At 37.2% G+C, this 27,170-nt stretch overlaps 1 protein-coding gene across 1 annotated transcript in view; it reads left to right on the top strand.

Annotated features, from left to right (window-relative positions):
• Positions 1-27,170, top strand: part of ARHGAP15 (Rho GTPase activating protein 15) — a 565,257-nt gene that overhangs the window by 371,851 nt on the left and 166,236 nt on the right. Inside the window, exon 10 of the mRNA XM_069473002.1 lies at positions 4,247-4,324. Within this exon, the coding sequence (XP_069329103.1) occupies positions 4,247-4,324 (78 nt within the window). The remainder of the gene's footprint in view (positions 1-4,246; positions 4,325-27,170) is intronic.

Below are 27,170 nucleotides of genomic sequence, written 5' to 3'. Positions count from 1 at the left end.
CCTCTTACCTTCCGTTTTCTGTCTCCAGCCACAAAGCAGTTTCTCTGCTGTGTGACTCTTCTCCAGCCATGGTGGTGGCACAGGTCTGAATTACCCTCCCCGTCTTCATCACCCGTGCTCCCTCCTTTTATCCCAAAAGAAAGTTGGGTCATTGCTTTAGTATGAGGCTGCTTTCTTTAAACAGTCCAGTGCTTTCCAATTGTTCATATGTAATATATCCAATCCATACTGCTTTTTTGAATGTTTTTGATTACTAGACTTTTAAAAAAAATTTCTACTGAAATTTAAGAAAGAGTTCTTTTTACGTTGTAACTTCAAATTTCTATAAGAGAAAAAGAAAACTTTTGGATACGGGGAATTTCAGTCGTTGAGATCCAGTTTACAACTCTAGACAGCATATGCATTTCACTAGCATTCAAAATAATATTGGGAAAAGAGAAAAGCTTCGAAATAGACATGCACTTGCTTGTACACCTCATATAAAGGAGATGCATGTGAAAGTGAGATTTAAGTAAGGTCTTTATTTGTTACGATAAAATTTTGTTGAAATCCAAATAATTTCATTTATTATTGACCTCTCATAAAGGTCCAGCTAATTAGCAAAATGAAAATTAGTTATAAAAATAGTCAATTTTCTCATTTTTATTGTATTGATAACAGATATTAATTGACATTTCATCTTTAATCATTATTGTAAATAAGACTGATTTGACTGGTTCTTTAAGAGACATATTAGAATTTCTCATTTGGAGAACATAGACCCACATACTCCATTGACATTTCTATTTTCGACAATGTTCTTTTTCACTAAATTGCTTCATAGCATTTGATAACCCATGGGAAATAAATCAGACCCATTTTCATTTGGTCAAACTTTGTCTATTTGTTTGTGATGGCAAGCAGCAAGGTGACATTATTTACCACTCATGGTTCTAAGTGATGTTTGACTACTTCCAAATCCAAAACTATCCCCAAAGTCCCCAAACTTGCTATCATGAACATTTTTCTACAGACACTACGGGGACACTAAAGAGGATTGTACTGAAGAATTCCAAAATCTTTTCCTTAGTGGCTATGTAGTCAAAAAAATTAAGAGGGGAAGTTTTTAAAAGGGCACAATTAGATGTACAAGTCTTAATATTTTTAAAATCTATTACATTATTTAAAATTTCAAAGGCTAAAGCTAAGTATCAAATACTATCTAATAATAATAAAGCAATTAAAAAGTTAATAAATTATTCATAAATTTATCTTTTAATATTATGGGTAAATGTGCATAAAGACCAACATGGACCAATACTAAAACTAGCAATTAAATATTGTAAACACTTTAATTAGGATGATTGTCACATTTAAATTGTCAAGCACACATTGTTCTTTGAAACAAACAAACAAACTGGAGGGAGTATTTTTCGATTAATGGAGCTATTTTGTGCATCCCAGGAAGAAAAAATATATTTGATTTTTATAAATGTATATGTCTTAGAAACTCACCACTTACTAATAGATATCTAGCTTCATCTAATTTGTCACAATTTATAGTTCTCAGGAAGGGATAGAGTCTCAGTAATTTATTCTTAGATTATTCTAGAACTACAACACTCACATAAACTAATATATTTGATAATAGTTATTCCATTTTATTGCCATTATTCCAAGTTACCCTATAGTTTATTACATGGAAGGGTAAAAACCATAGAGAATGATTGTTCTAAATTATGCCATCAATATCTGTGTTATAAGTTATGTTATTCGACCCTAACCTACTGATGAAATATTTTGCATAATGACAGAAATGTTCTGAATATAAAGTATATAAAAATATAGAGATGCTAAAGCAATAAAGGGGCTCATTTCAGGTCAGTAAAGAGCTTTGGAAAGGCTTTATTCTGTTACACTGTGACAATAATTTCTACCAACATATTTAATACTTACCGTTGTGAATTACAATGATTATCCACGGTGCTATATCACCCCCTTAGAGAAACTGCTGAAATAATGACTCTACATTGGCTGACAATCTCTCCTAGACCTCTCTGAGGGCCTAGAGACAGCAAAGAATATGCACTCCTGACCTTAGAATTACGTTATCAGCATTTTAAGGGAAAATAATAGTGTTTGAATAGGCGTTTCTCTTTTCATTTTTCTGTTTCTTCATCATCCTGATAACTTGGTCATGAAAATACCTAGATACCATAAATAGATGTGTGGAAAAGAAGTACTTGATTTGTCAAAATTCACTGCCAGGAAAGTTATTTCAAATTATAGACGACCAGTTCTAAAATCTGAAACTAATTTCACCATTTTGCCAAAGATTTCTTTTTATTTATTCCTCCATAATGGAGCACCTCATTACCTATAATACACTAGAAGTTATCAAACTAGTTTTATATCTGGAATAGAAGTTTCACTCTATAGTTTCAAATAATGAGATTGATACATGTTATGCTATAGTGATCACAGGAAAAAGAGAAAATACAAAAGAAATGGAGGGAATAAAGAGAGAGAGATGACAGAGGGGAGAGAGAGGGAGGAAAGGAGAGAAACAGGAAGGCAGGAAGGTGGGCAGGAAGGAAATAACTCACAAATGTCTTGAGTTATTTTATTAGGTCATTAAATATGAAATGTATGATTTTGAATCAAAAGTGTAGTTTTTTTATATCTCAAACAAGAAGCAGTACAATTAATCAAATTATGCCCCTAAACTATCAACACAGTTATGCCATCTTAACGGTAGCTTGTTTATTCCAGCAGCGAAGCCTGGAGACCAAGTGGTGATGAAATCACAAAAGGCATTTTCCACAGTTTGTTAAGAATGGAATATTTTTCCCTGCAAGAAGTTGTCCAAAGCATGGAAGAAGTGGTAGTCAGTTGGTGCAAGGTCTGGTGAATATGGTGGATGACAGAGAGTTTCCAAGTCCAGCATCTGTAGTTTGAGCAGCCTTGTTTGTGCAACATGTGGTTGAGCGTTGTCTTGCAAGACAATTGGCCTGTCTGTTGGCCAATCTCAGCTGCGTAATTACAAGCATCCTCATCATTTTGTCTAACTGGTTGCAGTAGACATCTGCTGTAATCGATTGATGAGGTTTCATGAAGTTGTAGTGGATAATACCAGCGCTGGACCACCAAACAGACACCATTAGCTTTTTATGATGAATATTTGATTTTGGACTGTGTTTCAGCACTTCATATTTATCCAACCATTGTGCCAAACACTTGTGATTGTCAAAAAGAATCCATTTTTCATCACACATAACAATACGGTGTTGAAATGGTTGTCCTTTATATCATGACAGCAAAGAAAAGCAAGCTTTGAGATGATTTCTCTTCTGATGCTAGTTTAATTCATGTGGTACCCATCTATCCAGCTTCTTTACCTTGCTGATTTGATTCAAATGGTCCAATATTGTTGGAATAATAATGTCAAACCTTGCTGCTAATTCACACATAGGTTCCACTACAGCTTTCAGCTCATCATTACCCACCTTGGTCTCAGGTCACCCATGTGGTTCATTTTCTAGATAAAAAATCACCGGAACAGAACTTCTCAAACCATCAACATATTGTGCGTTCATTAGCCACATCCTTCCCAAACACTTCGTTGATGTTTCAAGCTGTCTGTGCTGCATTGGTTCCATGAGGGAACTCATTTTCGAAAATAACACAAATTTTTGACTTAGCCATAGTTTCACAAAAATTGCTCTAAAAAAACTTTGAAAGATAATCACAAGCCAAACCATGCTATTGAAAGACTGAAGATGTACTTTCACAATAAAAATAAAACAAGAAGTCTCAAAGTGAAATATCAGAGATGTCAACTGTCAAAATTAGTACTTGAAGAAATTGGACATTTCATACTTAATAACCTTTAGAAAATGATTAATCTTTCTAAAAAGGGCAGTAATACACATATACCCAGCAGTTCTTTGTTTCCTCCACTTTGATTCCTATTTTTTCCTTGGAAATTAACCTTAAATATACAATGTAATCCCATGCTACCTACTGCTCTTTTGTGGTTCAACTAGGCTCAAATTTGTTGATGATTAATTGTCACAAAACTTCATGATCAGTTTGTTGGGATTAAAATTTTGAAGATTGCTTAGTTTAAGACATAGAAATTTATTTTCTCTGTGAGGAGATATTTGATTGTGATTTACTACTCTTTCCTCCCATAGTTATTATTTTTTTTCCTTTACCATCTCAGTTCTCACATGTTCTAATATAAAATACGCCCTTTTGTTTTCAGGTCTAGATGTTGACGGAATATATCGAGTTAGTGGCAATCTTGCAACAATACAGAAGTTAAGATTTATTGTCAACCAAGGTAAGTGATTCCTTCACTTCAGGCATTTTTTCAGTAGTTTCATCTCTAACAATATTTCAGACTCTGTGTTGCATGTACTGTGAATAGATAATAGTAAAAGCTTTACAGGGAGATATAGGAGGTTGAAGAAATTAAAAACTTATCACAAGAGAAGTAAAAGATAACCAGCCAGTTTACCTGGAGATGAACAGAATATAGAAAGGGACAAACTAATAGTTTATGTGCAATAAATAATGAGTGGACCCTGGCAAACTAAAAATGGGGAGAAGAAGAATAAAAGAGTAAAAGAAAGAAAATAAAAATATCACACGATCCGGCAATTACACTCCGTACATACCTAAATGAGTCAAAAATTCATATCCACCCAAAAACCTTCACACAAGTATTTACAGCAGCCTTGAAGGCAACCTAGATGCCCTTCAGTAGGTGAATGAACAGAAAGAACCATAGTACATCCATATAGTAGAATATTATTCAGTGATAGAAAGAAATGAGCTATCAAGCCACGAAAAGACTTAGAGGAACACCAAATGCATGCTTCTGAGTAAAAGAAGCCAGTTTGAAAAAAGTATGATTTCAACTAGACAACATTCTGGAAAAGGCAAAACTATAGCAACAGTGAAAGATCAATGGAAGCAAAGGATTGGGGGAAGGAGGGAGAGATGAATAGGTGAACACGGGATTTTGAGGACAGTGAAACAATTCTGTATAGTACTGCAGTTGTGAGTACATGTCATTATACATTTGTCAAAACCCATAGGATGTGCAAGAGTGAACCCTAATGTAAAGTATGAACTTTAATATATCATATTGGTTCATCGATTATAACAATGTACCCCATTAATGCAAGATGTTATTGATGGGGGAAACTGTTAGAAGGGTGAGGGGATATATAGTAACTCTGTACTTTCTGCTCAGTTTTTATGTAAACTTAAAACTGCTCTAAAAAGTATATCAATTCAAAAAATAAAAATAAAAGAATTAGGAAATGAAAAACATGAAGGCTAAACCATCTTAAGGTGGTGTTAGAGACAGCTCACAGGTTTTAGAATCCGACAAATGAGGTATAACCCAACTCTCTCTCCTTGTGTCCTTGGCATCTTATTTAACTTCCCTGTGCCTCTGTTCCTTATCAGTAAAAATGGTGGGGGGCATGCTGTGGAAACATTTGTGAGTGTTACATTAGATAGCGTATGTGGCATTCTCTTAGTAACGGTGACAGACTCATGTTAGTTTTCCTTTCGCTTAAAAACAGTCAATAGTGTTTACAGAAGAAGTTACAAAGTCCTCATAATCTGGCTTCCCACCTAACTTCTATCAGGCTTCAGTTCCTCTGAATTTCCTTCCTAATAGATGTATTTAATGCAGAAACTGTACTCCCACATTTATAGAGTCGTATATTTCTTAATCCCTTTGCATACTCTCTTTCCTTTGCTTTCAAGATCCTCCTATTTTTTTCTTCCCACCCCACATATACAAGTTTCCTGCCTGGTAGGTTTCTCCTTATTGTTCAAGGCCCAGATTATAGTAATTTTTTCAGGAAGCCTCCAATCAGATTTCTTCTCTGTGTTCTCATTACACTGGGCAGTTGAATTTATAGTAGAACATTCACATTTTTAAAAATTCCATGTATTGTAAGATTTAGATATAGATTTAATGCCTTCTTTTGGAGAGAATATAATTGAATGTACTCAGTGATTATATTTAAGAAACATTACATTTGAAAATCTTGGAATCAAAAAATAAGATACTAGCTGAAATGTCTATGTCTTTCACAAATCTCTGGAAAGGTAGGACTTGACTTATCCTGTATCTTTTCCCATTAATCAATACAAGCCTTGAGGTCTCCATACAGGTGTTCTTCATACACGGGGTTCTTGATTAATATTTATTGAAAAATATGTATGTGTGTTGCAGGTAGGGGAAGTATTAAAACTGGGAAGCATTAAACTCTCCTGCAATGCAACTTGAGTTGAACCACTCTTTGAAATGTTGACTACAATACTTTCAGCCAGTTGTCATATGATTGTTGTTTCTGAGAATCTCTATAACTGAGAATCTCCACAACTCTGCTTGTTCACTAATGCAATTCTTTGCCTTTCACAATTACTCTCCTTCCTGGGCAAAACACAGCACTAAACTTTACCTCATTTATTCATATTGGTCCCATTAGACTGAATCAGAGTGCCCTCTCTGTGGGTACAATTGGGATAAAATAGTCCCAGCCTCATATTCATTTCAGTTTATAAACAGCTAAACTCATTCTTACAATATATTTCATGCTGAAACCATATCCTGATTGGGCTTCTAGACAGCTGGCCAACACATTTCTTCCACAAAGAAGAAATCTCAAAACAGAAGCCATGCTAGAAACAAACACTAGTTGCATTTCCTGCCTTTGAAAAAATTATGCTCAGCAGTTTGAAAAGGCAAAAAAAAAAAAAAAAAAAAAAAAAAAATCTGCAATGAAAATATGAAATCTGTCCATCTCGTCTTTTGCAATCCAAACTTCGGTATCCTCTGAGGCTATGTTCCTGCTCATGTTTCCATGAGAATTGACAATGTAAAGCTGGACAGAGGCCTGAGTTGGTATCTGGTAGCACAGAATTGTCAGTAAACTGTCTCCCTGGTTTATAGCACTGTCAGAATGCAACGCACTCAACACAAATTATGCTACATTAAGGACCTTTGATACTGGTGACTTTGTCCAAGTTATGTTGTGGAGTTTTTTGAATTAGATGATAAATGAAGTGCACATACCAGCCCCTTTCAAAATTTGCTAATCAGATTATCCTTTGAATGAATTTTCTGGACTGGTCTCATAACCTTGTTGCTAACACCATACCTTCCCCTCCATCTGGACCAAGACTCTAACAGTAGAGCTGACTTAGAAGAGAATCAGTGCTGGGTACAAAGAGGCTGTATGTGTACATGTGGCTTCCGTGAGTGTGTGTGTGTGTGTGTGTGTGTGTGTAATAAAATAAAACGGCAAGGCAGTGATAATTCCATGAAAAGCATAACGTACTATGCAAAGGCGGTGCATCCTCTTCTGCAGTCTAAGGTGAAACATAAATGATTTTGACATACCTTCCTTGCGTTAACATGCTTTATCTCGTCTGTATTCACCTTGCACATGTTTCTTTTTTAGAAAGCTCTAAATATATATTTTTTAAACAAGTAAGCCCCTGCCCACTGTTAGACTAGACAAATAAAAACTGATTTTGGAGATTTTCGAGACAGTTGAATTGCAATTTATGTGTTTCACTAACTTTCTTGAATGCTATAATCATCAGCAATTCTAAATACACCAGTTGAATGATTCAATTTGTTTTGGTTTTCTGTTTGACTCACTAAATCAGTAGGAATTAAATACCCTTATTATACTTCCAGATCAGATGACATACAAGTTAAATTCAAAGTGATCACTCTTGAAAAGCATTTCCTAATTATAACAAGTAATGATGATAATAATTATTATCATAAAAGTAACTAGCATTTTCATAATGTATTGTGTGCTAGGCACTGTACTGAGTACTTTATATAATTTAATTTAATTCTCTCTTCCATCCTGTAGAGTAGGTACTATTATTATTTCCATTTTAAAGATGAAGAAACTGAGGCTCACATATTAAATAATGTCCTAATGTTACAACCTGTAAGTGAGGAAGCTAGGACTAGGACCCAGATCTCTGACCCAGAGCCTGTCCTGCAAACCACTGCTCTGATTCTATATTCCCCATTCATTAATTGTTGATTATCTCCTTTCAAAAGTGGAGATTAGTCTTTTCATGCTACATATTCTTGTTCATGACTTTCATTTACATTCTGCTTCTTGGTATTTGTAAGTGATAAGTACTACCATTGGTGTTTGACTAAAATTGTTCAAGAGAGATGCTTGGGGAAACGCCAAACATCACAGTTACGAAGAAGCCTGGCACTGCCATTCTCTGTAGGGCTTTATGTAACTATGTTTGGACCAATAAACTACTTTAACACACTATTTTGTTGCAGCCTTTGTGATTTCTAGAAGTAAAGACCTCGATTTGCTGGGCTGTTGGTGAGTGAGCAAGCAGTGCTCTGCCCTATTTGTTGAAATTGGTGACAGCTTTCAGTGACATTTTGCTGATACAACTCTTCTGTTCTATGAAGGCATCCCTCAAAAAAAAGTGGTCCATGACCTTAGATGTCAACCTGTCATCAGCCTATGACATTGTGTTGATTCTTCAGAAGGATCTGTGGTCTCCTGGTGGTTTTCTTACACGTGGGTACTTTGCAAAGGACAGACTTCAGCAGGGAGGATGCTGCATGACTGTCTTGAGAACTTCTGACAGTGGGTCTTGGAAATCCCCCCAGGCTGAACTCCTGCTCCTTGGGTTTGACCTGCCTATCTAGGCCTATTGCCCAAACTACAAATTTAGTTCAGACTTTCTTTGGTATTACTTAGACATCCTCTTTCACCCTTTAAAAAAGAGACAAGAGAGACTGGCATCCTTTTTGGAAAATACGAGCTGTGAAGCTTTCCAAGCCCGTGAACCACTGGGAGAGCTGTGAAGCACTGCAGGAAGAAATGACTGGGAATTTTCCAGACTGATGTTTCTTAGTCCACAAACAAATATTCCCTCTAACCGTTTGCCTGAACTGGAGGAGATGACTTCTTACCAGGATTTTAAACATGTTTTCCCTATACAGAAACAAAATTTAAAGGAAGACTCTTAACACACCCTCCTTCACAAAATATAATAAATCTCATAAATTGACATGGCCAAGCATCTTGTGTATGAAAGTGTGTTTGTGTGTGTGCACATGCACACACATTTGCATTTGTTGTTTTAAATGAAAGATAGCTTTTTCCCATTGTAGTCTTTCACTTTGCATATCTTTATCCACCCAGATTTTATTGGCATAATAATCCAAATTAGCTATTGGCTTAAAGAGATGGATGTGCTTATTTTGAACACACTAAGAATAAGCTCCATTGAAAACAAACTATCAGAAAAACAATTTTGTGTTAGCAGCTATACCTAAACTACTTTTATATAGATTTGTACCTTAAAGCAAAGCAAAGCATTAACTTTAGTAGCTATCCCTGTGCTTTTAATATTACTTGCAGCATCAAAAATTGAATAAAAGACAGGGAAAGTGAGAGAGAATGTGAACAATTGGCAGTTTCATCATGAAATAAGCAATTGGATGAAACAGAAAAAGATCTGGAAAAGGATTTCGAAACTTCTAGTTCTGTTCTTATAAAATAACCCTTGTATCAAGTCCATTCATTTTTCTATTAAGTGAGTTTATATTGCCCTCTTATTATTTTTAGAATGAGGTATTTCCTTAAGCCTACTTCACTCTCACCACCAACCAGAGCAACAACAAAACAAACTGTGTTATTTGCTTTATCCCATTCCGCAGGGCGGTTTTTTGGTATGTTGAATCATTGATATTGCACCTTTTTGGCTTCTATGTGACAAGATTATCTTTTAACAATGATTTATTTTTCTCATTAAAGCTGAAAAGATCACTTGATCATAAATGGGCCAGACTCTAACATAGTTCAGGGCTTTGGAAACTTTCTTAGACCTCATTTTTCAGCTACATTGAGTCAGGGAGCTCAAAGACGATTGAAACTTGTATTGCTTTCTAGCTGCTTAAGAAAGCGTATTGCCATTAGTAAATAATGTTGAGCACAGAAGTCAGAACAATAAGTTCTTCACATTCGTGCACATTTATGCAGTTTCTAGTTTTTACATTATATTCCAATAGGAAGTTTATGGATTTGTGTATATCTAAAGCACACAAATTCTGGCTACTTATTTTAAAACAAAATTATACCATACATTCACTGTGGATTATAGTCTATAACTCATTACACACCAAGCAATAAGAGCTGACCTAATGCTGTGATGAAATAATTAAAGGCAGAGATCATCTAATGGGAAAAAGCACCAGAGAGAAATGAGAGGATCTGCCTCCTTATCTTGATTCTGAGCTATTTGTGAGTCTAACAGAAAGTATTTTAACCCCTTTAAATCTCATAGTCTTCATTTCCAAAATGAGAATAATGATGAAAATGTGAGGACTTTAAAAACTGAATCAGCCAAGTGATAATTAGTATTAACTTTAATTCAGATGATGAGTAGTTAGATGAAATCAGATCAATATCAATTAGTTTTCTTAGTAAAAATGTGATGCTAAATATCAATAATCAAAGGTGGTGTTTGCCTCCCACCTGATTGGATTTTCTTTGATAATAAGAAAAACCAAATATAGGAAAACTATAGAGATTCCTTGCTATTCAATGATAGATCTCATTACTAGCCAAATTCATAGGGCTTTTGAATTTCTGGACACAAAGGAAAAACATAATTTTATGTTGTCAATAGGTTTTTTGGAGGTTACTAATTGCAAAAGAATAGCATCCTGTTCTTTGGGAAGGGTGAGTGAAATCTACTGAAATCTTAGGTCTTAATTCAGTTGTGGCTTTTCCATGTAGATTTGGTCACTGAGTCTAGAAATTAGTCAGAGTTATATAATGGCCAATCCCCCCCCCCCCAAAAAAAAATCCTTAGGATATTTACAAAATTCTATCATCATCGTCATCATCACAAATCATCATCATTATCACCATCAAAATTAATATGTAGTTATTAAAACCTTAGTGAGAAAATACACCAAGCTTACTTCTGCTCTAGCAATGCTCTGTTTCAGTGGTTCCTAGCCCTGACCCCGTACGAGAATTGTATTGCTGGTCTGCTGCTACCTAACAAAATTATTGCCAACTCAGCTGGGTAAAGCAATACAAATATATTATCTCACTGTTTCTGGGGGTCAGAAGTCTGGGCACAGCTTAGCTGAATCCTCTGGAGGCTGCAATCAAGGTGTCAGTCAGGGGTGGGTTTTCATCTGGAGGCTTGACTGGGACAGGTCTGCTTCTAGGTTCATGTGGTTATTGGCAGGATTGAGTTCCTTGTGGGTTGTTGGACTGAAGGCCTCAGTCCATCACTGCCTGTTGGCCAAAGGCCTTATGGACCTCTCCATAGGCCAACTCACAACATAGCAGCTTGCTTCATCAAAGCAGCAAGGAAGAGGGAGATCAGCAGCAAGGCCGAAGTTAGAATTTTTTGTAACATAATCATGAAGGTCACATCCCATCACCTTTGCTACATTATGTTGGTTAAAGCAAGTTACAGTTCCCTTCCACACCCTAGGGGAGGGGAGGGCATGAACACAAAGTCAGGGAGGATAATTGGGGGTCATCTGAGAGTCTACCTGCCATAAGAGTTAAGTGGTGGAACTTTTCAAAAATAAAAATTTTGGAGCTCACTCAGAAACCCCAATGTAAAAAGTCTGGGGTTGAAGCTGTAACTATGTATTTTTAAAGAAAAACTCCCCAAATAAATCAAGTGCATAGCCAGGTTTGGGAACCTCTTGCAGCTAGTTGTATTCTGGCTCTCTGGTGGAGACCCGACTTACCAAGGCACGAGATATATGAGGCTTAAGTTTGAGGGAAGCAGAAATAGGCCATGAACTCCTGTTTTGTTAATCAATTTTCTAATGAGGGGAAGTTTTCTCCTTATGTATTGATTAATGCAATTATATTCACTAACTTTTAAGAACTAAGTCATTCTATAAATCAAAAATACCACAGACATAGCATGTATGTTATTAATATGATTAAAATTACATGTTTTGCCATTTTAATCCTTTTCCAGTGTTGTGGATTCTGGTGTAAATGAAAAGGAAAGATGTTTTGCCTAATAATTTGCTAACAAAACTAAGGAGTAAATAATACTGAAAAATGTAACAGAATGATTCTAGTGTGTATGATAGTATTTAATTGAGAATCTACTACATGGCAGACACTCAAGGTTAGAGGTATCTCTGACCCTCATAAAAGACTGTAAGGCAGGTAGACTTGGTTATCCATATTCTTCACATAGGAAATCATGCTTCAGAAAGATTAAGTAGCTCTTCCAAGGCAACATAATTAATGCATTATGAAGCCAGAAAGGGAACCCATTTTAAACTTACTTCAAAAAATATATTGCCTGGTTGCTGGATTCAATTTACCATGGGGGAGAAGGCAGAGAGAGGTTTTCTTCTTTTTAACATCAAAGAATCAAACATCACTTATTCTTACTATAATACTATATTTTCCTGGTGTTCAGCCTGTGGAACTCTTCTGTAAGAGAAAAATTTCATTTTACAATATCCTCTTAATAAATAACCCTCAACTGCCTGTGAGTTCATCCAGTAGGAAACTTGATTCATCTTTGTATCTCCAACATAGAAAAGAGCCTGATACATTGTATGCACTAAATTAAGGTTTGTTTCTACAAAATAAGATGAGAGAATGATGAACTTCTCATACAAACCAACTGTTACCAAATAATGTCATCGGTACATGGTGTTAGGTTCCATTTTTTACATGTATCAGCAAAGAAAACTCAAGCTGTATTTTTTCATTATCTTTTCTCCTAGTTGCCTGTGAATTAGTACTTAATTTTAGACTGGATAAAAGAATCATGAGGCAGAAATGAATACTGAAGAATCCCATATTCCCATACTCTGCCTTGATAAAACAAAGCTTGGGGAGAGGTCACTTACTGTTCCTCAATAAAGTATTTTCTTAGCAATTGAACAAGTCAGACATGATATTGGAAGGAGTAGCATAACTTGATATGCTGTCTTGGCCCTCCAAAATGTTGGGAATGACTAGCCAGGGTTGGATAACTAGCAGTGAAATTATACTGCTCTTGTTAACCCCCAGGCCCTGAATTTTGAAAGTATGTCTTTTGTTTTCGTTTTCACACAGGTTTCCCTGTTGCTGGTAATTACAGCTTTAATGACTCACATATATTTATATAGAACCTCTTTTCCAAGGTGCCCCATGTACTTTAGAAACAGTTTCTAACAAAACCGTGCATTGGAAAAAAGTGTTCTCATCTCCCCAAAGCTGTTTCTGAAAAGGAAAGTAACAGTTGCAGAGATGGGAAGGAATTTTTTCAAGTCCCTGTGCACAGTCTGAAGATAAATATTTGAAGTTTACAAATGTAGGGGCTGACGCAAGATTCAAACGAAGGTCTGAATAACTTAGTGTCACCTAGACGCTGCCATGCCCTCATACGTGTGGGCGCGCAGGGGAAGGGGTGGCAGGTGGCCTTGTCCAATTCCCTCCTCCCTGAGATTCCCAGGACAGCAGGATTAATACGGAACTGAGAGGTGTGCTCCGTAAAATAAGATTGTTAGTTTTACATCATTCATTCATTTGATGACACTTAAAGAGCCTACTAGGTGCCAGGCAGTATGTAGGACATTGGGAAGATGGCAGTGAATGGAACAAGGGACCTTCCCATTCATACGGAGCCTCCGTGTCCACAGACATTCCCATCTGCCAGCTAAGAGCCCTGGGGATTGATTCAATGTGAATAAATGAGAAAATACTAGGACCGGCAAGCCTCCCAGCGCTGTTCCCTTCATCCCTCTCTGACCTCACTATGTACCTCTCTCCCCTTCTCATTATTTTCTAACCATCCTGGCATCCTTCCTTCCTTCCTTCCTTCCTTCCTCAGACACCTCAAGCTCATCTTCTTGGGGCTTTTGCTTTGGCTCCTGTCTATCTGAAATGAGTTTCCTACAGGTCCTCACAAGAGTCACTCTTCTCCACATCAGGTCACCTTCTCGGTAAGGCCTTCCCTAAACAACATGTCTGAAACATGCCTCTACCTGCCCACGCCGTCACTCTCCTTCCCGGTATCTTGGTTTCTTTTCTTTACAACACACAGCATCTATTAATAAAATCGTCTTGCTTGTTTGTCCATTGCTTCAGTACCTGGGGTCCTGCTCTACTTTGCAGCATCTTTGTAAGGAAGACCTTGCCTGTCTTGGTCACCTGGGTATCCCCAGCTCTTCCTGTGCCTGGCACATAACAGTCTTCACATAAATATTTGTTGGATATGAATGAATTCAACAAATAAGTGAATTAATGAGGAATGTTGGGCCACCAGCAATGAATGGCTAAGCCCTGGCCAAAAGGCAGCCTTTAGCTTTCAGGATCATAACCCAGACCCAGGAAAAAATACAGCCTCAAGAAAGGATACCTTAAGAATTTGAGAGTCGCTATCCAACCAGTCCAAAGTACTAGATACTTCTTCCCAACCCTCACCTCCCACCGTCACCTGAACTCACGATCTGACTGTCCAACATGGAATGCCTAGGAAAGACTTGGCAAGAAGAGGCAGCTGCCAGGCTGGAAGATCAGAACCAACCCTAAAAGCAGGGTCCCTTATGCCACTCAAGACTGCCTAAGTCATGGAAGACTCCTGCACCAGGTGACACTGAGACCACATTAGGGCTGTCATCTGCTTATGCAAATTTCCGTAGTGCAATCCCTCTCAGAGACATTGCTTGTCCCCAAGCTCCTGCCAGCCCCGTATCTCCTGACACCTCATCTGCAGTTTGCCAGAGAACGCCTCTCACTCAAATTACAAGTGACTGTCCCAGCCTTGCCATGGCTCAAATGAAGTAATACAAGCTGTAAGATATATTAGAAGAATCAACAAAGGAGGGAAATTGGATTAAGGGTATAAAATAAGGTTTTAGTTAGCCTAAAGAAGACTTTAAGTGGGATTTAGTCATTCAAAAATATTTCTTGAAAACCTTCTCTGAGCCATGCTCACTTCCAGGTAGCAGGGAGAGCCTAGGAGAACCAGGCTCTGGTGGAGTATTCATTTTGGTGTCAAGAGCTACAAAATAAGCAAATATACAAGACTGTATCAAGAATTATAATTAAGATAGTGATGTGGTGGAGAATAACTGGTGCGGGAGGGAAGGGTGGCTCTCAATTTGGATGATCTGAGGTCTCCTTGAGGAGGAGCCATTTGAGTAGAGACCTAACCTGGGAGGAAGGAGGGAGCCATGCAGAGATGTGGAGGGAGAGCAGCAGGCAGAGGAAAACTGGCCCCAGGGAATGAGGGCTTAGGTGACATCAGGACACGGAGGAGGCCAGAGGGATAGGTAAAGACAGGCCAGGTAGGCCTTACCAATCAAGATTAGAAGTTTGTCTTTTATTCTAAATTCAGCAGAAATGGGTAGAGGGGAGAAGTAAGCCGGAAATGATCTGAGCTTATTTATGTATTTATTTGTTAATTATTCTGGCTGCTATGAGAAGAATGAATTTTAGGGGGAAAGAACAGGTACAGGAGACCAGGTAGAGGTTGTTACAATAGTCCAGTCATGATATAATAATAGAGGCTGATTTATAGGAGGTAAACTCCATATTCCAATTGTCTTGTTTTCCATGACCCTTTTAAACCATTTCCTTTAGGCAATAAAGTGCAAGGAGAACATTGGCCCAGGAGTTAGAAAGCCTGGGTCAACTTCCATGTCACCTCTTACTAGCTGTGTCATTTTGCCCAAGTCATTTAGCCTTCCCAGGGCAATTTTCTAATCTTTAAAGCAAGCATATCTATTCTTTGGAGATGAGTCAATCACATGAGATAATGAAACTGCTACACTGGAAAATGCTGCACCATATGGAAGTTATATCTGAATGTACCCCTCACAACCACCCTTATGCAGAAATCTATTGTAATATAATGAAGCATAAGGTTTTTTAAAGGAAAGAATTTTGACAAAGAAAGGGTTTATCTAAGGTCCTCCTTGGATTATTTAAATGCCACTCAAATGTTCTCTGGACCTCCCCGAATCACAGGAATCACTCTTTCTTTTAAGTCCTATGCTTATAATTTCAGCCACTCAATTCACAATAATCTCATATTATATATGTTGTTTTATATAATTAGCAAAAGTTATATGTTTATATCTTATCTCCTCAATCCACTGAACCCTCCTTAAGGACAGAGCTCATATCTTTTTAATCTACCTGTCCTACCTCACCTAGAAGATTATCTTACACGTGATGGAGACCCTATACATTTTTTTTTTTTTACATATATTACTTTTAATTTTTTAAATTCTTAGAAACAAAATATTATGATATAGCACAATAGACATTTTGATTAATTTACTGATTAGCTCTCGAGTTTAGCCATTTCCTAAAAAAAAAAAAAAAAAAAAAAAAAAAAAAAAGATGAGGCATATTGGGCATCCGAGACATTTCTCTCAAAATGGACTATTTTACTATGTATTATTGAACTCAATTCCAGAAACAATAGCAAGACATACATAAGGCGTTACCATGAGGTACTGGTGATTTATATTGTCTTTTTCAAAACTGCCTCCCAATTTCATACCATTTACATGTATTTATTTTGAAAACAAATGGGAAAAGAAGAAAGATATGTTTTGCTTTTTTTAAAAAAATTGGATAAATCCTCATGAAAAGAGTAGGATTCACCCTACAGAACATACCAAGAGAATGTCAGTACTTGAGTTCTCTAAAGCACTCGAAATGCTGTCTCACTGGATCTTTATGAGAAACATACTCACTTTATAGGTAAACAAAAGTCCCTGTGCGTTTAAATGAGTTGGTAAAAGTTGTATTTGTTCGTTCAGCTGATATTTCAAGTAGGTATTCTGTTGCCTGGTAATCTAGACACAAGTTGGGTTTAAAGCCCAACCGTGGTCTTCTAATGCCTAGTTTCGACATTAGAGGCTCTTGGGGCAAGCAGTGTACCCAATAGTCCCCTTAATATAATACCCGTGGGATTCTAAAAAGCCAATGAGATAATTCTCCTTAAATAGTAACAGGGATTGGTGGCATCTGTCTTTCTTGCTGTTTCATCTTATCTTTTACACTTCTCCAGATTGCTCATCTCCTTGTGGTCTCCTCTGTGCTACATTCTTCCAGAGCAAATGCCCTGCTTTCCCTTCTCGTGAATCCCTTCTTTTCATGTTCTGGCAGCCATAAGGGGCTCACTCGCGTTCTCTTCTCAGGACATCGGAATTCAGGATCCCTTCAGCCCTAGGGACTGGAGTATGTATGCATATTATATGTGATAGGTTCCAATGGGACAGCAGAACCTCTCAGAGTAAGAGGCACACCATCCGTGGTGTTGCTGACTGATGAACTCATCTCCTTCACACAAATCTCATGATTCCTGGAATAAATCTCAATAGGAATTACTTTCTTCTTCTATTGTGCTCCCATAGCATTTTGAACCCGTGGTTCAATACTGGTTTTAGTCTATTCCACATCCCATCTCTTTTCCTTTCCTAACTGTTAGACGCTGGAGAGTGAGCTGCACTTCACAGTTACCCCTGGGTTCTCCATGAAGCCAGTCCTGTGCAGTGCTCATCAGTAAAGCTGTGCTGCCAGATAATCTTACTTCTGCTTGCCAAAATACTCAGCATTCCACTTCTACCCCGAGAAAGCTACCCAGGGTGAAACCAGGGTCAATTACAACCCATAGCATGGAGAGGCCAACAGTGCCTTTGGAGCCTTCAGGTCACTCTGCCCTCAATCCTGACACCTGTAAGGTATCCAGTCTTAATGAGCCCACTTTCTCCATGTTCATACCCCACGCACCCAGGATTCCTCCTCTCTCTCCCTCTCTCTCTCTCTCTCTCTTCCCTTTACCTCTACTCAAGGTTATCATCCCCCTGTCTCAAGAGTCTGCTAAGACTTCCCAAGGTGATAATCTGTTGATCTGAGGATAATAGGTCATGCTCTCTACTACTCCTGGTAGGTATAATGTAAGGGACCTCATATAATCAAGCCAACTGAGGATTTCAGGTTTTTGTGTAAAGTATCTTCAATATGCAATGTTGATTCACCTCAAATCACAGCACTTAGACAACTATAAAACCAGGCTTATCTGAAAATTTCTTTTTCTCACTCAAGAAACTGTTGCATGTCTTATATGTTTATTCTTACCTCTGAATTAATATAGCCATCCTCATTCCTAAATCCCTGTGTAAGTTCTGAGATCGCCACCCTCACTACTAATCTAGTTACGTAGAAATCCCTCCTTATAAAAAAATTTTAAAGATACAAAATAAAACCCAAACACAAAGACCATATCAAGAACCGTTTAAAGCACTTTCAAAGTGGTAAAGTATACGAGCTCGAAAAGTTTGACTCTCCAAATTACAAAAATGGAAATTCACAAATAGGAAAAATACTACTAGATATCTTTATATCTGTTTCTTCATTTGTACCACCTTTCGTGTTTATAGAAGAAACAATAATTCAGGTACTTTTCATTTTACTGGGATAAGAAAAGGAAATGCTAACTACAACACAGCTTCATGACTCAAAAGTCTGTAACTGGTATTAACAAACTTTTAAAATGCTAATTTTAATGCTAGCTCCCACAGAAAGATGCCTTAAAGCAAAACCTCACATTTCTTATCTGCTGAAAGCAATGTGTTTGCATCCCTTATAAAATAAAATGGTTGAAATAAGGTTTTTAAATGGCTTAAAGTTTCAAGGACTTCTCTTGTTCACAGTTATTCTTCTAGAGAAAAGAAAATTTACAAAATCACATCCATTAATGGTCCCTCTGCTAGAAAATGGAAATACTCCCAAATATGTTCCACTCTAGGAAAATCAAAAATAACATGTAAACTACAAATATGTTAGCCAATTGAGAATATTTATTAACTAAATAATTTAATAATAAAGAAAATGCCTACTTGATTAATTGTTACAGAGTAAAAATTACAATAAAACTGTCTTGATCAGTGCTTTGCAGAAGCGCCATTACTGTCTGTGCAGTTGTTTAACAAGGATTTAATTGGAAAGATAAGTGAATGCACATTTAAAAGTATTGTTAATTTGCTTTATAATCACCCCATCCTTCACAGTATTGACAGCACAAGGCACAAATCCCTTTCTGTTTTACAAGTATTATTTTCCATATGTGCACAATAAATTCTGAAGCAGTAATTGGAAATTTTATGGGATCCAACATACCTAGCATAGTGGGTTTTGAGGTGTACTCTTCTTTTATAAGAGGGAACCCAGTTCTAGTTGTTCTAATGAGTGACAAATCTTTGATTTAAATATTTCCCCCATCCACTGTAGATCAGAATCATATTTGGTCCATTTCTAGAAAAAGTTGCCTCTCATATTTTATGTCTAGTAAAATCAGGATTGAGCAGAGAAAAGAAAATTCTGGATTATTTTAGTCTGTGACTATTTATGTTACTTTCTGGAAAATGTGCATTAGCAGTGGGGGTCCTGACCAAGGATGGTTTCTGGACTGTGGCCATGCCAGCACACCTATATCTGAAAACAGTTGTACCTGAACCTATTAAAGGAGACAAGAAAAGGGGCAAAGAACATCTATGACAGATCTCTGCCTCTACAGCCACACACACGCTCTCACTCTCACACACACCTTAGAGTTTGGAATCATCTGGTCAAAAATCTAATCAGTGTGGTTTGCAAAATAATGTCAGATTTCTAAGAGGTGCCTCGGATTTCTAAGCGGTGAGAGCCTCAGCTAGCCAGGTTTCTAATGCCTAAAGCCCAGAGATCTTCATTGTTGAAAGAGTCTACAGCTACTTTGGAAGAAGGTCATTTGCTTAGTCCAATGGGGAGAGAATGTTAGTGTGCCTTGTTTATTTGTTGATTCTGGAGGAACCACCATCCCTAGGATTTATTTCTAAAGAGAAAAGGGGCGAAAATAGGAGCTTTGTGTTGAAAATTGTGTACTACAATTGAACCTATTTTGAAAGCAACAATTGTTCCAATCATCTGTTGCCTCTCTACTGATAAAGGCTGCCCACCTGGTTATGGTTATGGTGAGGAGGGTATGTCCCCAAAGTGTCTCATGTCAGTAACACTAAAAAGCATGAAAAGATATAGGGAACATGCTAAATGTCCCCCTCACTCATGCCTCCATTCTGGTAGAATTGGTAGGAATTTGGCTAACTCTGGGTGTTTTTTTTTTCTGTAGCCAGCAAGCACTTCAACTACGAAAGCTTAGAAATTTCTTTAGAGGAAAATTTTCATTAAAATCCTTTTCAGTATATACCCCTCTTTGCCCTCTTGATAAAATATGTTACCTCATATATTGTCATGGGAACAATTATTTTTATCCTTACTTTGGCTATGCCTCTCAACCTCTAAACTTCTCACATTTACATCAGCTTTTTATACTTACAGAGTAAAATATATATATTGAGTTTCACATGTCCAGAGATTTGCCAATAAATGCTAATATCCAATCATTTATACCAACTCACAAATCATGTGACTCTTTTTCTTCATCTTGACATATGTGTGTGTATATGTATATATTTCTCTAGTAAAAATTCTTACATGCTGAGTTTCACTCTCCCTACATGTGTATATACTTGAGTGTTGTGAAAACCATGCACAGAAACACATATGTATACAATTTAAAGACTATTTTTATTTCTTTTTCAAATTTCTCCATCAGAGGCATGGATTTTAAAACTGTTTATCTTGAGTAAAAATGTCTTTGGGACCAAGACCTTTGCATGCCCCATTTCAACTAGACAGAGCTGAGACTGGTGCAATAATGAAATGTCCAGCTGTCCTTTAATTAACTGAAATGAGGAAAATGTAATGTTTTGATGAGAGAACGAGGATTCTGTGAGGGATAATGGGAAGACTATATGTTTCTGTGCCTTCTTGCATATGATGCCGCCATGGGGTGCAGGAAAGAGAGGAGGGTTTTTAATGCCCCAGTAGGGGGAGCTTTCTTTTCCCTACTGTAAGGACAGCATGGTGCATGTGTTTAAATACGCCATCCTAAAATGCAGACTTTTCATTTTCATTTTGCAAGTGGGAAATTTCACTATGTGATGGGCACATTACTCTTCTTAGCGACACATTTTGTGCAAACTCATTTGGGAAAGAATAGGAAATTTAGAATACTGCCTTCATATTTCTTCTGGAAATGTTAGCCTGAATCCATTATTTCCAAACCTGATGAGGATTACAGTTCATTTGTATTTCACAGCAACCCATATTGTATTCTGTTTTGTGAAGTAAATAAGAGATGATACCGTTCTAATAGTGCCTGTATTTTGCTTTCCATGTGAATAGTCTTATTCTGGGGGCACGAGGGAAGGAAAAGGAGGCAGAGAGTGGAGTACTCGATTTAGCCTTCTCTAGATGGAATGTGTTATTCTGACAAAGAAGTGCCCTGAATTATTTTATAAATAATCTAAACTGGAGGAGGTGGAACATAAACTCACTTAGGTCACTGAGTATATCCATATTCAAATGACATTATAAAAAGCACTGTTCATTAACACCCAAATCTCTATCTCTTATTTAACCACGTTTAAAATACTCATGGACTAACCTGATTTGACAGCAGTGTAGGTGGATGCTTATGTGCCACTGAAGGGAATTCTTTACAAAATAATTTCCCACCAGCATTTCACTGTGCCTGAAATGCCACGATTAGAAAATCAATTCATCTGGCTAAGGCAGGAAAGGCAAGTTATTTCACCTTTATACTAAATACAGGTGATTGTTAGTGATTGATTAGATGGTTGTGTTAAGAAGGATACTGAAGCAATATCTCAGATAAGTGAGAAAGAGTTCTGTGATCCCTTAGTGATGTATGACGCGGGCATTATTTATTTAAAAAAGAAATAATATTCATTCCACATACTTCACATCATTAAGTTTCTAGTTTAAGGTATTGTATTAAGAAAAATGTACTATGATAATACAAATATTATATCATATGAGGCTTACACATTATGGAAATAATCATGAACACACATGTGTTTATCAGGTAGTATAACATATAACCTAGCATACCTTTGAGAGAATATAGCAGAACAGGAAATTTTAGAAGAATCAGAAGAGGGGAGGAGTGTAGGATAAAGAGTGAAGAACTTAGGGGAAGCCCTAAGAAGTGTAAGGGGGGAAAAAAGCCTTGACTCTAAAAATGGGTAGATTTTTAAAAGCCATATTTTATTTAACAATTTTACCAGCTCTGTTTTACCTACCTGCTGACCAGATTTCTACGTTGGTTTAAGATATGACTAGACTATTTTGGTGGACTCTCATTTATTACACAAACCATATATTGAGTCGATTCCCATTGGAATGAAAGGAAGTCCAAAATAACCTTCCATAGAAGAAATGTCCCAGCTCAATTAATGACTTCAGCTGAAGATCATATACACCATCTTTCTGTTTACAAAGCTGAAATGGAACTATGCTAGAGCTAAATCTCCTAATTGGAAGATAAAAGCAAATCACCTGAAATAGAGAAAAACTAAAATGATATGTCTAACCAAAATCTTCCCACTTTACCTTCACTTACTTTGGGCTCGGGTTGATGGGATTTATTTTCATTAAGACAACATTTTAGACATGACCTGAAAAAAAATAGACAAAACCCACCAGATTTCAGTATTCAATTTAAATCATCCATTGACTTTGAATATGCTCCCAGGCCATTCTTTGTATCAGCTAAAATGTAGTCCCCTTCACTGGGGACTATAATGAAATGTTGACTTTTTAATTTATTTACATATTTGATCTTTCAGTATGAGAATGCTGCAGCTGAAAAACCCAGCGCTGTTAGGGAAACAAAGCAGGAAATAAAACGTACAAGAGAATCAGTTAGAACTCTTCTGATGTCAAGGGAGGGAAAGAAAACCAATCCAAATTGGCTTAAACAAAAAAAGAAATTTTTTTTTTTTGTTTCTATAACTGGAAAATTCAGGAAATGAACCAGCTTTGAGCATGACTAAATGCTGGAGTTTAAACAGCATCATCAGGACCCACTCTCTCTCGATCTCTCAGCTCTACTGTCCATGTTAGCTTCATTCTCAAGTTTCACATGGTGGCAAGATGACCTCCAGCAGCTCTGGGTTAACACAGTCTCTGCTCTAGTCCATTAGGAAGCTCTTTCCCAAAACACTTGACTATTATTAACCAAAATTGGGTCATTCACCAATCCCTGAATCAACCATTGTGGCTAAGGAAATGGGATGGGCTGATTGGCTGAGTCCAAGGTAACATGCTCCCTACGTGGAGGTGGAGGGAGAGTCCCATCCAGAGTACAGGAACTGGGATAAAGGGAGGAGGATACTCTCCAGAGGGAACTTGGTATGCTTTCTTCAGAAATAATATGCTTTCTACAATAAGTGAACTTTTACAGTTAAGACAACGAATGCCGCACTGTAGAGATGGATATATGGAAGAGATGTCAGGCATCACTCAAGCAATTCTCTTACTTGCAGGCAGCTCTTGAACATGCTTAGAACTCTGTAGGTAAAGTAATTTTCAGGTTTTTGAGGATTTTTTTAAACGTGCAGTAATTGCTTTGGGAGATGATGTACACAAACCTTGCTGTAATTGATTGGTTCAGGAAAGGGGTAATTATGTCCGAGTTAAGTTGGTTTGCTTGCTCAGGCACAAGTGTGGCTCCTCACGTGTCCTGAGCATTCCATTCATATATAATCTTTGAAATATTTTAGGAGCAAAAACCACATGTTAACAAGGTCTTTTAGGCAACCAACACTGAAAAGAAAAAACTGTCATTAAAGCCAAGCAGGTGATGGCATGCAAACATCTATGGACCAAGATACATACAGTTACAGCACGGAGTATGAAATTGGAGAGACTAACTTCGGACAGGCAAATATAAATATTGGGAGGGTCAGAATAATGCAGAATTATGTAGCTGAAAATCTGGTCAAGGTGTGATGGCAAATCTAAGCCAGCAAAGGGCCTGTCAGGGTAACGCTGAGATCTTTAATGATTCCAGGCTGTCTAGAAATCTCCAGTGACTCTCTAGACATAAAGAAATGCCCTTTCTTGGTTGATGTTTTTGGTCTTTGTTAGTGGCATCTGTGGAGAAGAAGATGCCTTCATACAGAAAGAGAAAACTGTTTACTGTTTTTGTTGTATCAGAGACACATGACAAAGTATTCAAATATAATGCAAATAATTGCAGACTGATGTATCCAGCAGTTTAAAAATTGAATAAATAATTTAGCTTTTACACATGGGCAACCCTTGCTAAAAAACTACAAATCAAAACTCTTCTGTTTGAATCCGTTTTATTTTGTTAATAGATGAGCTAATATGATAGGCATTTAATTGTATAATGTATTGTTAGCCATTTTCTTTGGCATACCATTAACTTTAAATAGTATTAATATTTAACATTTCATAATACACACTACAAAGTTCTTATTTTTTCCAGCTGAACAGAAAATGTGCATTGATAGTAAATCTCTTTAAAGTGGGTTTTAAGATGCTCAGTATGCAAAACCTGTTTCATTTCTACTGTTTGATCAGAAATACTCAAAATGCCACAGCATAATAAGGCAAATGCTGTAAGATGACAATGATGCCAAAACTGTATTAAGATTTTGTATTCAAATACAATGTATTGCATAATTAGGCATAATTATATAATTTGAATATTTAAGAGAGCATTTAAAATGTGATTGGAGGCTTCTAAGTACATCGACTTCTCAGAGATGGTTAAATCAGAGAGTGAAAAGTTGGGATTAATATTTGTTATAGAGTGGGAAACTAATTCAAACACAAGTTTGCAAGATACTCGTAGCTGACTCAAAATCACGGGCACTAACTTTGTCTTGGCAAATTTGAATCTGTTTCAGTTTGACCTACCACCGTTTTCTCTCCTTGAGAAAATGTTACCAGCATTTAGTTAGTTGAGTTAGGGCTTAGCACTCTAAGGCTCTGTGTGGACAAGATTAACTCTCTTTATTGGATTGTGCCTTTAATTCAGATCCGCATTCTCAGACAGGTGTGCCCATAATCGTGAGGGGGCCTGGGCCAGATAGAATAAATGAAGTCACTCAGACAGGCATGAGCCACCACACCCAGCATTGGGGGAGTACTTTTAAGTGAGCAAGAATTAAGGTTCTGAGTTTTTCTAGCCCTCCCCATACAGAGCTTCAGCCTCCACCACCAGCACTGAGACATTTGTTTTTATGAAGTAAGAATCCAGGAGTTGAGGAATAGAGTTTTTTTTCCCCCTTATATTCAATGATCTGAATATAAGACCAACAGACCAGGCTTACAGCACATTCTAAAATTAGAGGAGAAACTCCAGTAAGTTTTTTTCTGCTGCATATTTATTTAGTGATGACTTAATTAGGGGGCTAAAGACAGGTGAAAGGTGTTGTCCCAACAAAGATATTCAATATGTCAATTCTGTCAGAGATTTGTGCAATTAAATGGGAAATGAAAAGACAAAATTGAACTAAAGATTTCCTGTATCTGTTAGTACCAAAGCCAGATAAATTTCTCCAGGGTTCATCATGTTCTCCAGAAGCTGACCACATCCAATTATTTCCAGCCCACGCCCAATGTGAAGCTTATGCTCCTGCAGGAAAATGTAATTATTACAGGCAGAAAATGCTGTTTATTTCCACCTCTATGACTTGCTGGTACCAATAGATTCTATATTCTAGGTCACTTCTCTTCCTAAAATTCCCCTGCTTAGCCCATTTTTCAAAACTCAACTCAAGTTCCAAATTCCTGTGATGAATTCAGCTTATTTCCTTACTCATCCTTCTTTTACATGTACTTTTAAAATTTTGATATGCAGTTTATAATAATTAATGCCTTAAAATAAAATGTTCTAGTTTCCTGTGTTATTACATATATGTTAGTACATAATTCTACTTAATACATATAATTTTCTCTTTATGCTAATTCATGAACTTAGGCCTTGTCTCCTCAACCAAAACCATCTAGATCCTCATATATAGAATCATGTCTGAATTGTACATTTTTTACCCTCATACTACCCAGAAAAATGATTATACATAATGGATATTTAGTAATGATGGTGATAATGATAACTAAGACTTATTGAGCACCTACTGTGGGATAGGTACCGTGCATGTCAAGTTCTGACCAGCATTATCTTTCTGATCATCACAGTAATCCTATTTAGCAAGTATTATTATCATTCCCAGCTTCAGCTAAAGGAACTAAGGAACAGTGAAATCAATAAACTGATTGAGGCCACAGAATTGGTAACCAGATTCAAACACAGGTATGTTTGAACAGAGTCCATGTTTTCAAGCAGAGTTGATTCATTAATTAGCCCCACAAAAAGCCAAAAGATGTAGGAGCCAAGTGATATCCATCCCAATATGCTGTAAAGTTAAGGAAGCTGCAGTTTTTTGTAGCAGTGTCCGTTGTGTCAAACCAGCAGCTTGCCATGCCTGCTGGTTGGTGCATAGCTAGGTGCCATTTCCCACACTGCGGTCACATCCTGGAACACACTTCCACCCCACAGCCCCACAAGCACCTGCACATCTCTTTGTTCATCCTTCAAAATGAAGGTAAAATGTCATCACCTCCCTGAAACTGTCCTTAAATCCCCCAGACAGAGATAACCTCTCCTTCTCTCCTCTGGCCTTCCTCCATTTTATCTGTGCTTTTGCCGTAGCCTTTAATAATGCAGTATTGCATAGTCATTTGCTTATTTATTTGTCTCCATCTTCTCATTTTAAGATCCTGAATTCCTTAAGGGCAAGTAGAGCCTCTCACCTTTGCCTCTACTACCTGGCAGAGGGATTAGGGCAGAAGTAATGCAAGTAAATGGGTCTTAAAATTACAAAAAAATAAAATAAAATGTAGGTTATATGTGAAATTAGCTGCCCAACTCTGAAAATGGCACCTGCTATCCCCCTCCCCCAGCATCTCCCCCAACTTCACGTTCTCAGAATCTTAGGAAGAGCTAAAACTTTCATCTTCAGAGATAGTACCTTAAAGCCTTGCAAGGATTGGAGCTTCTCTTTCACAATCATCTCATTGGCGGAGACGTGATTTGAGAGGAAGGAACAGGGTAGTTCCTTTCCCTGAAAGACATTGTATCTGAAGACTCTGGAAAGTGATAAACACCATTCAGCGTTCCTTTATTTCAAGTGTTTATGATGCAGTGGAGTT

The sequence above is a fragment of the Eulemur rufifrons genome, chromosome 1, assembly GCF_041146395.1.
Source record: "Eulemur rufifrons isolate Redbay chromosome 1, OSU_ERuf_1, whole genome shotgun sequence".
NCBI classification, from domain to species: Eukaryota; Metazoa; Chordata; class Mammalia; order Primates; family Lemuridae; genus Eulemur; species Eulemur rufifrons.
The sequence above is the reverse complement of the archived record's forward strand: the minus strand, read 5'-3'. Positions and strand labels throughout refer to the sequence as shown.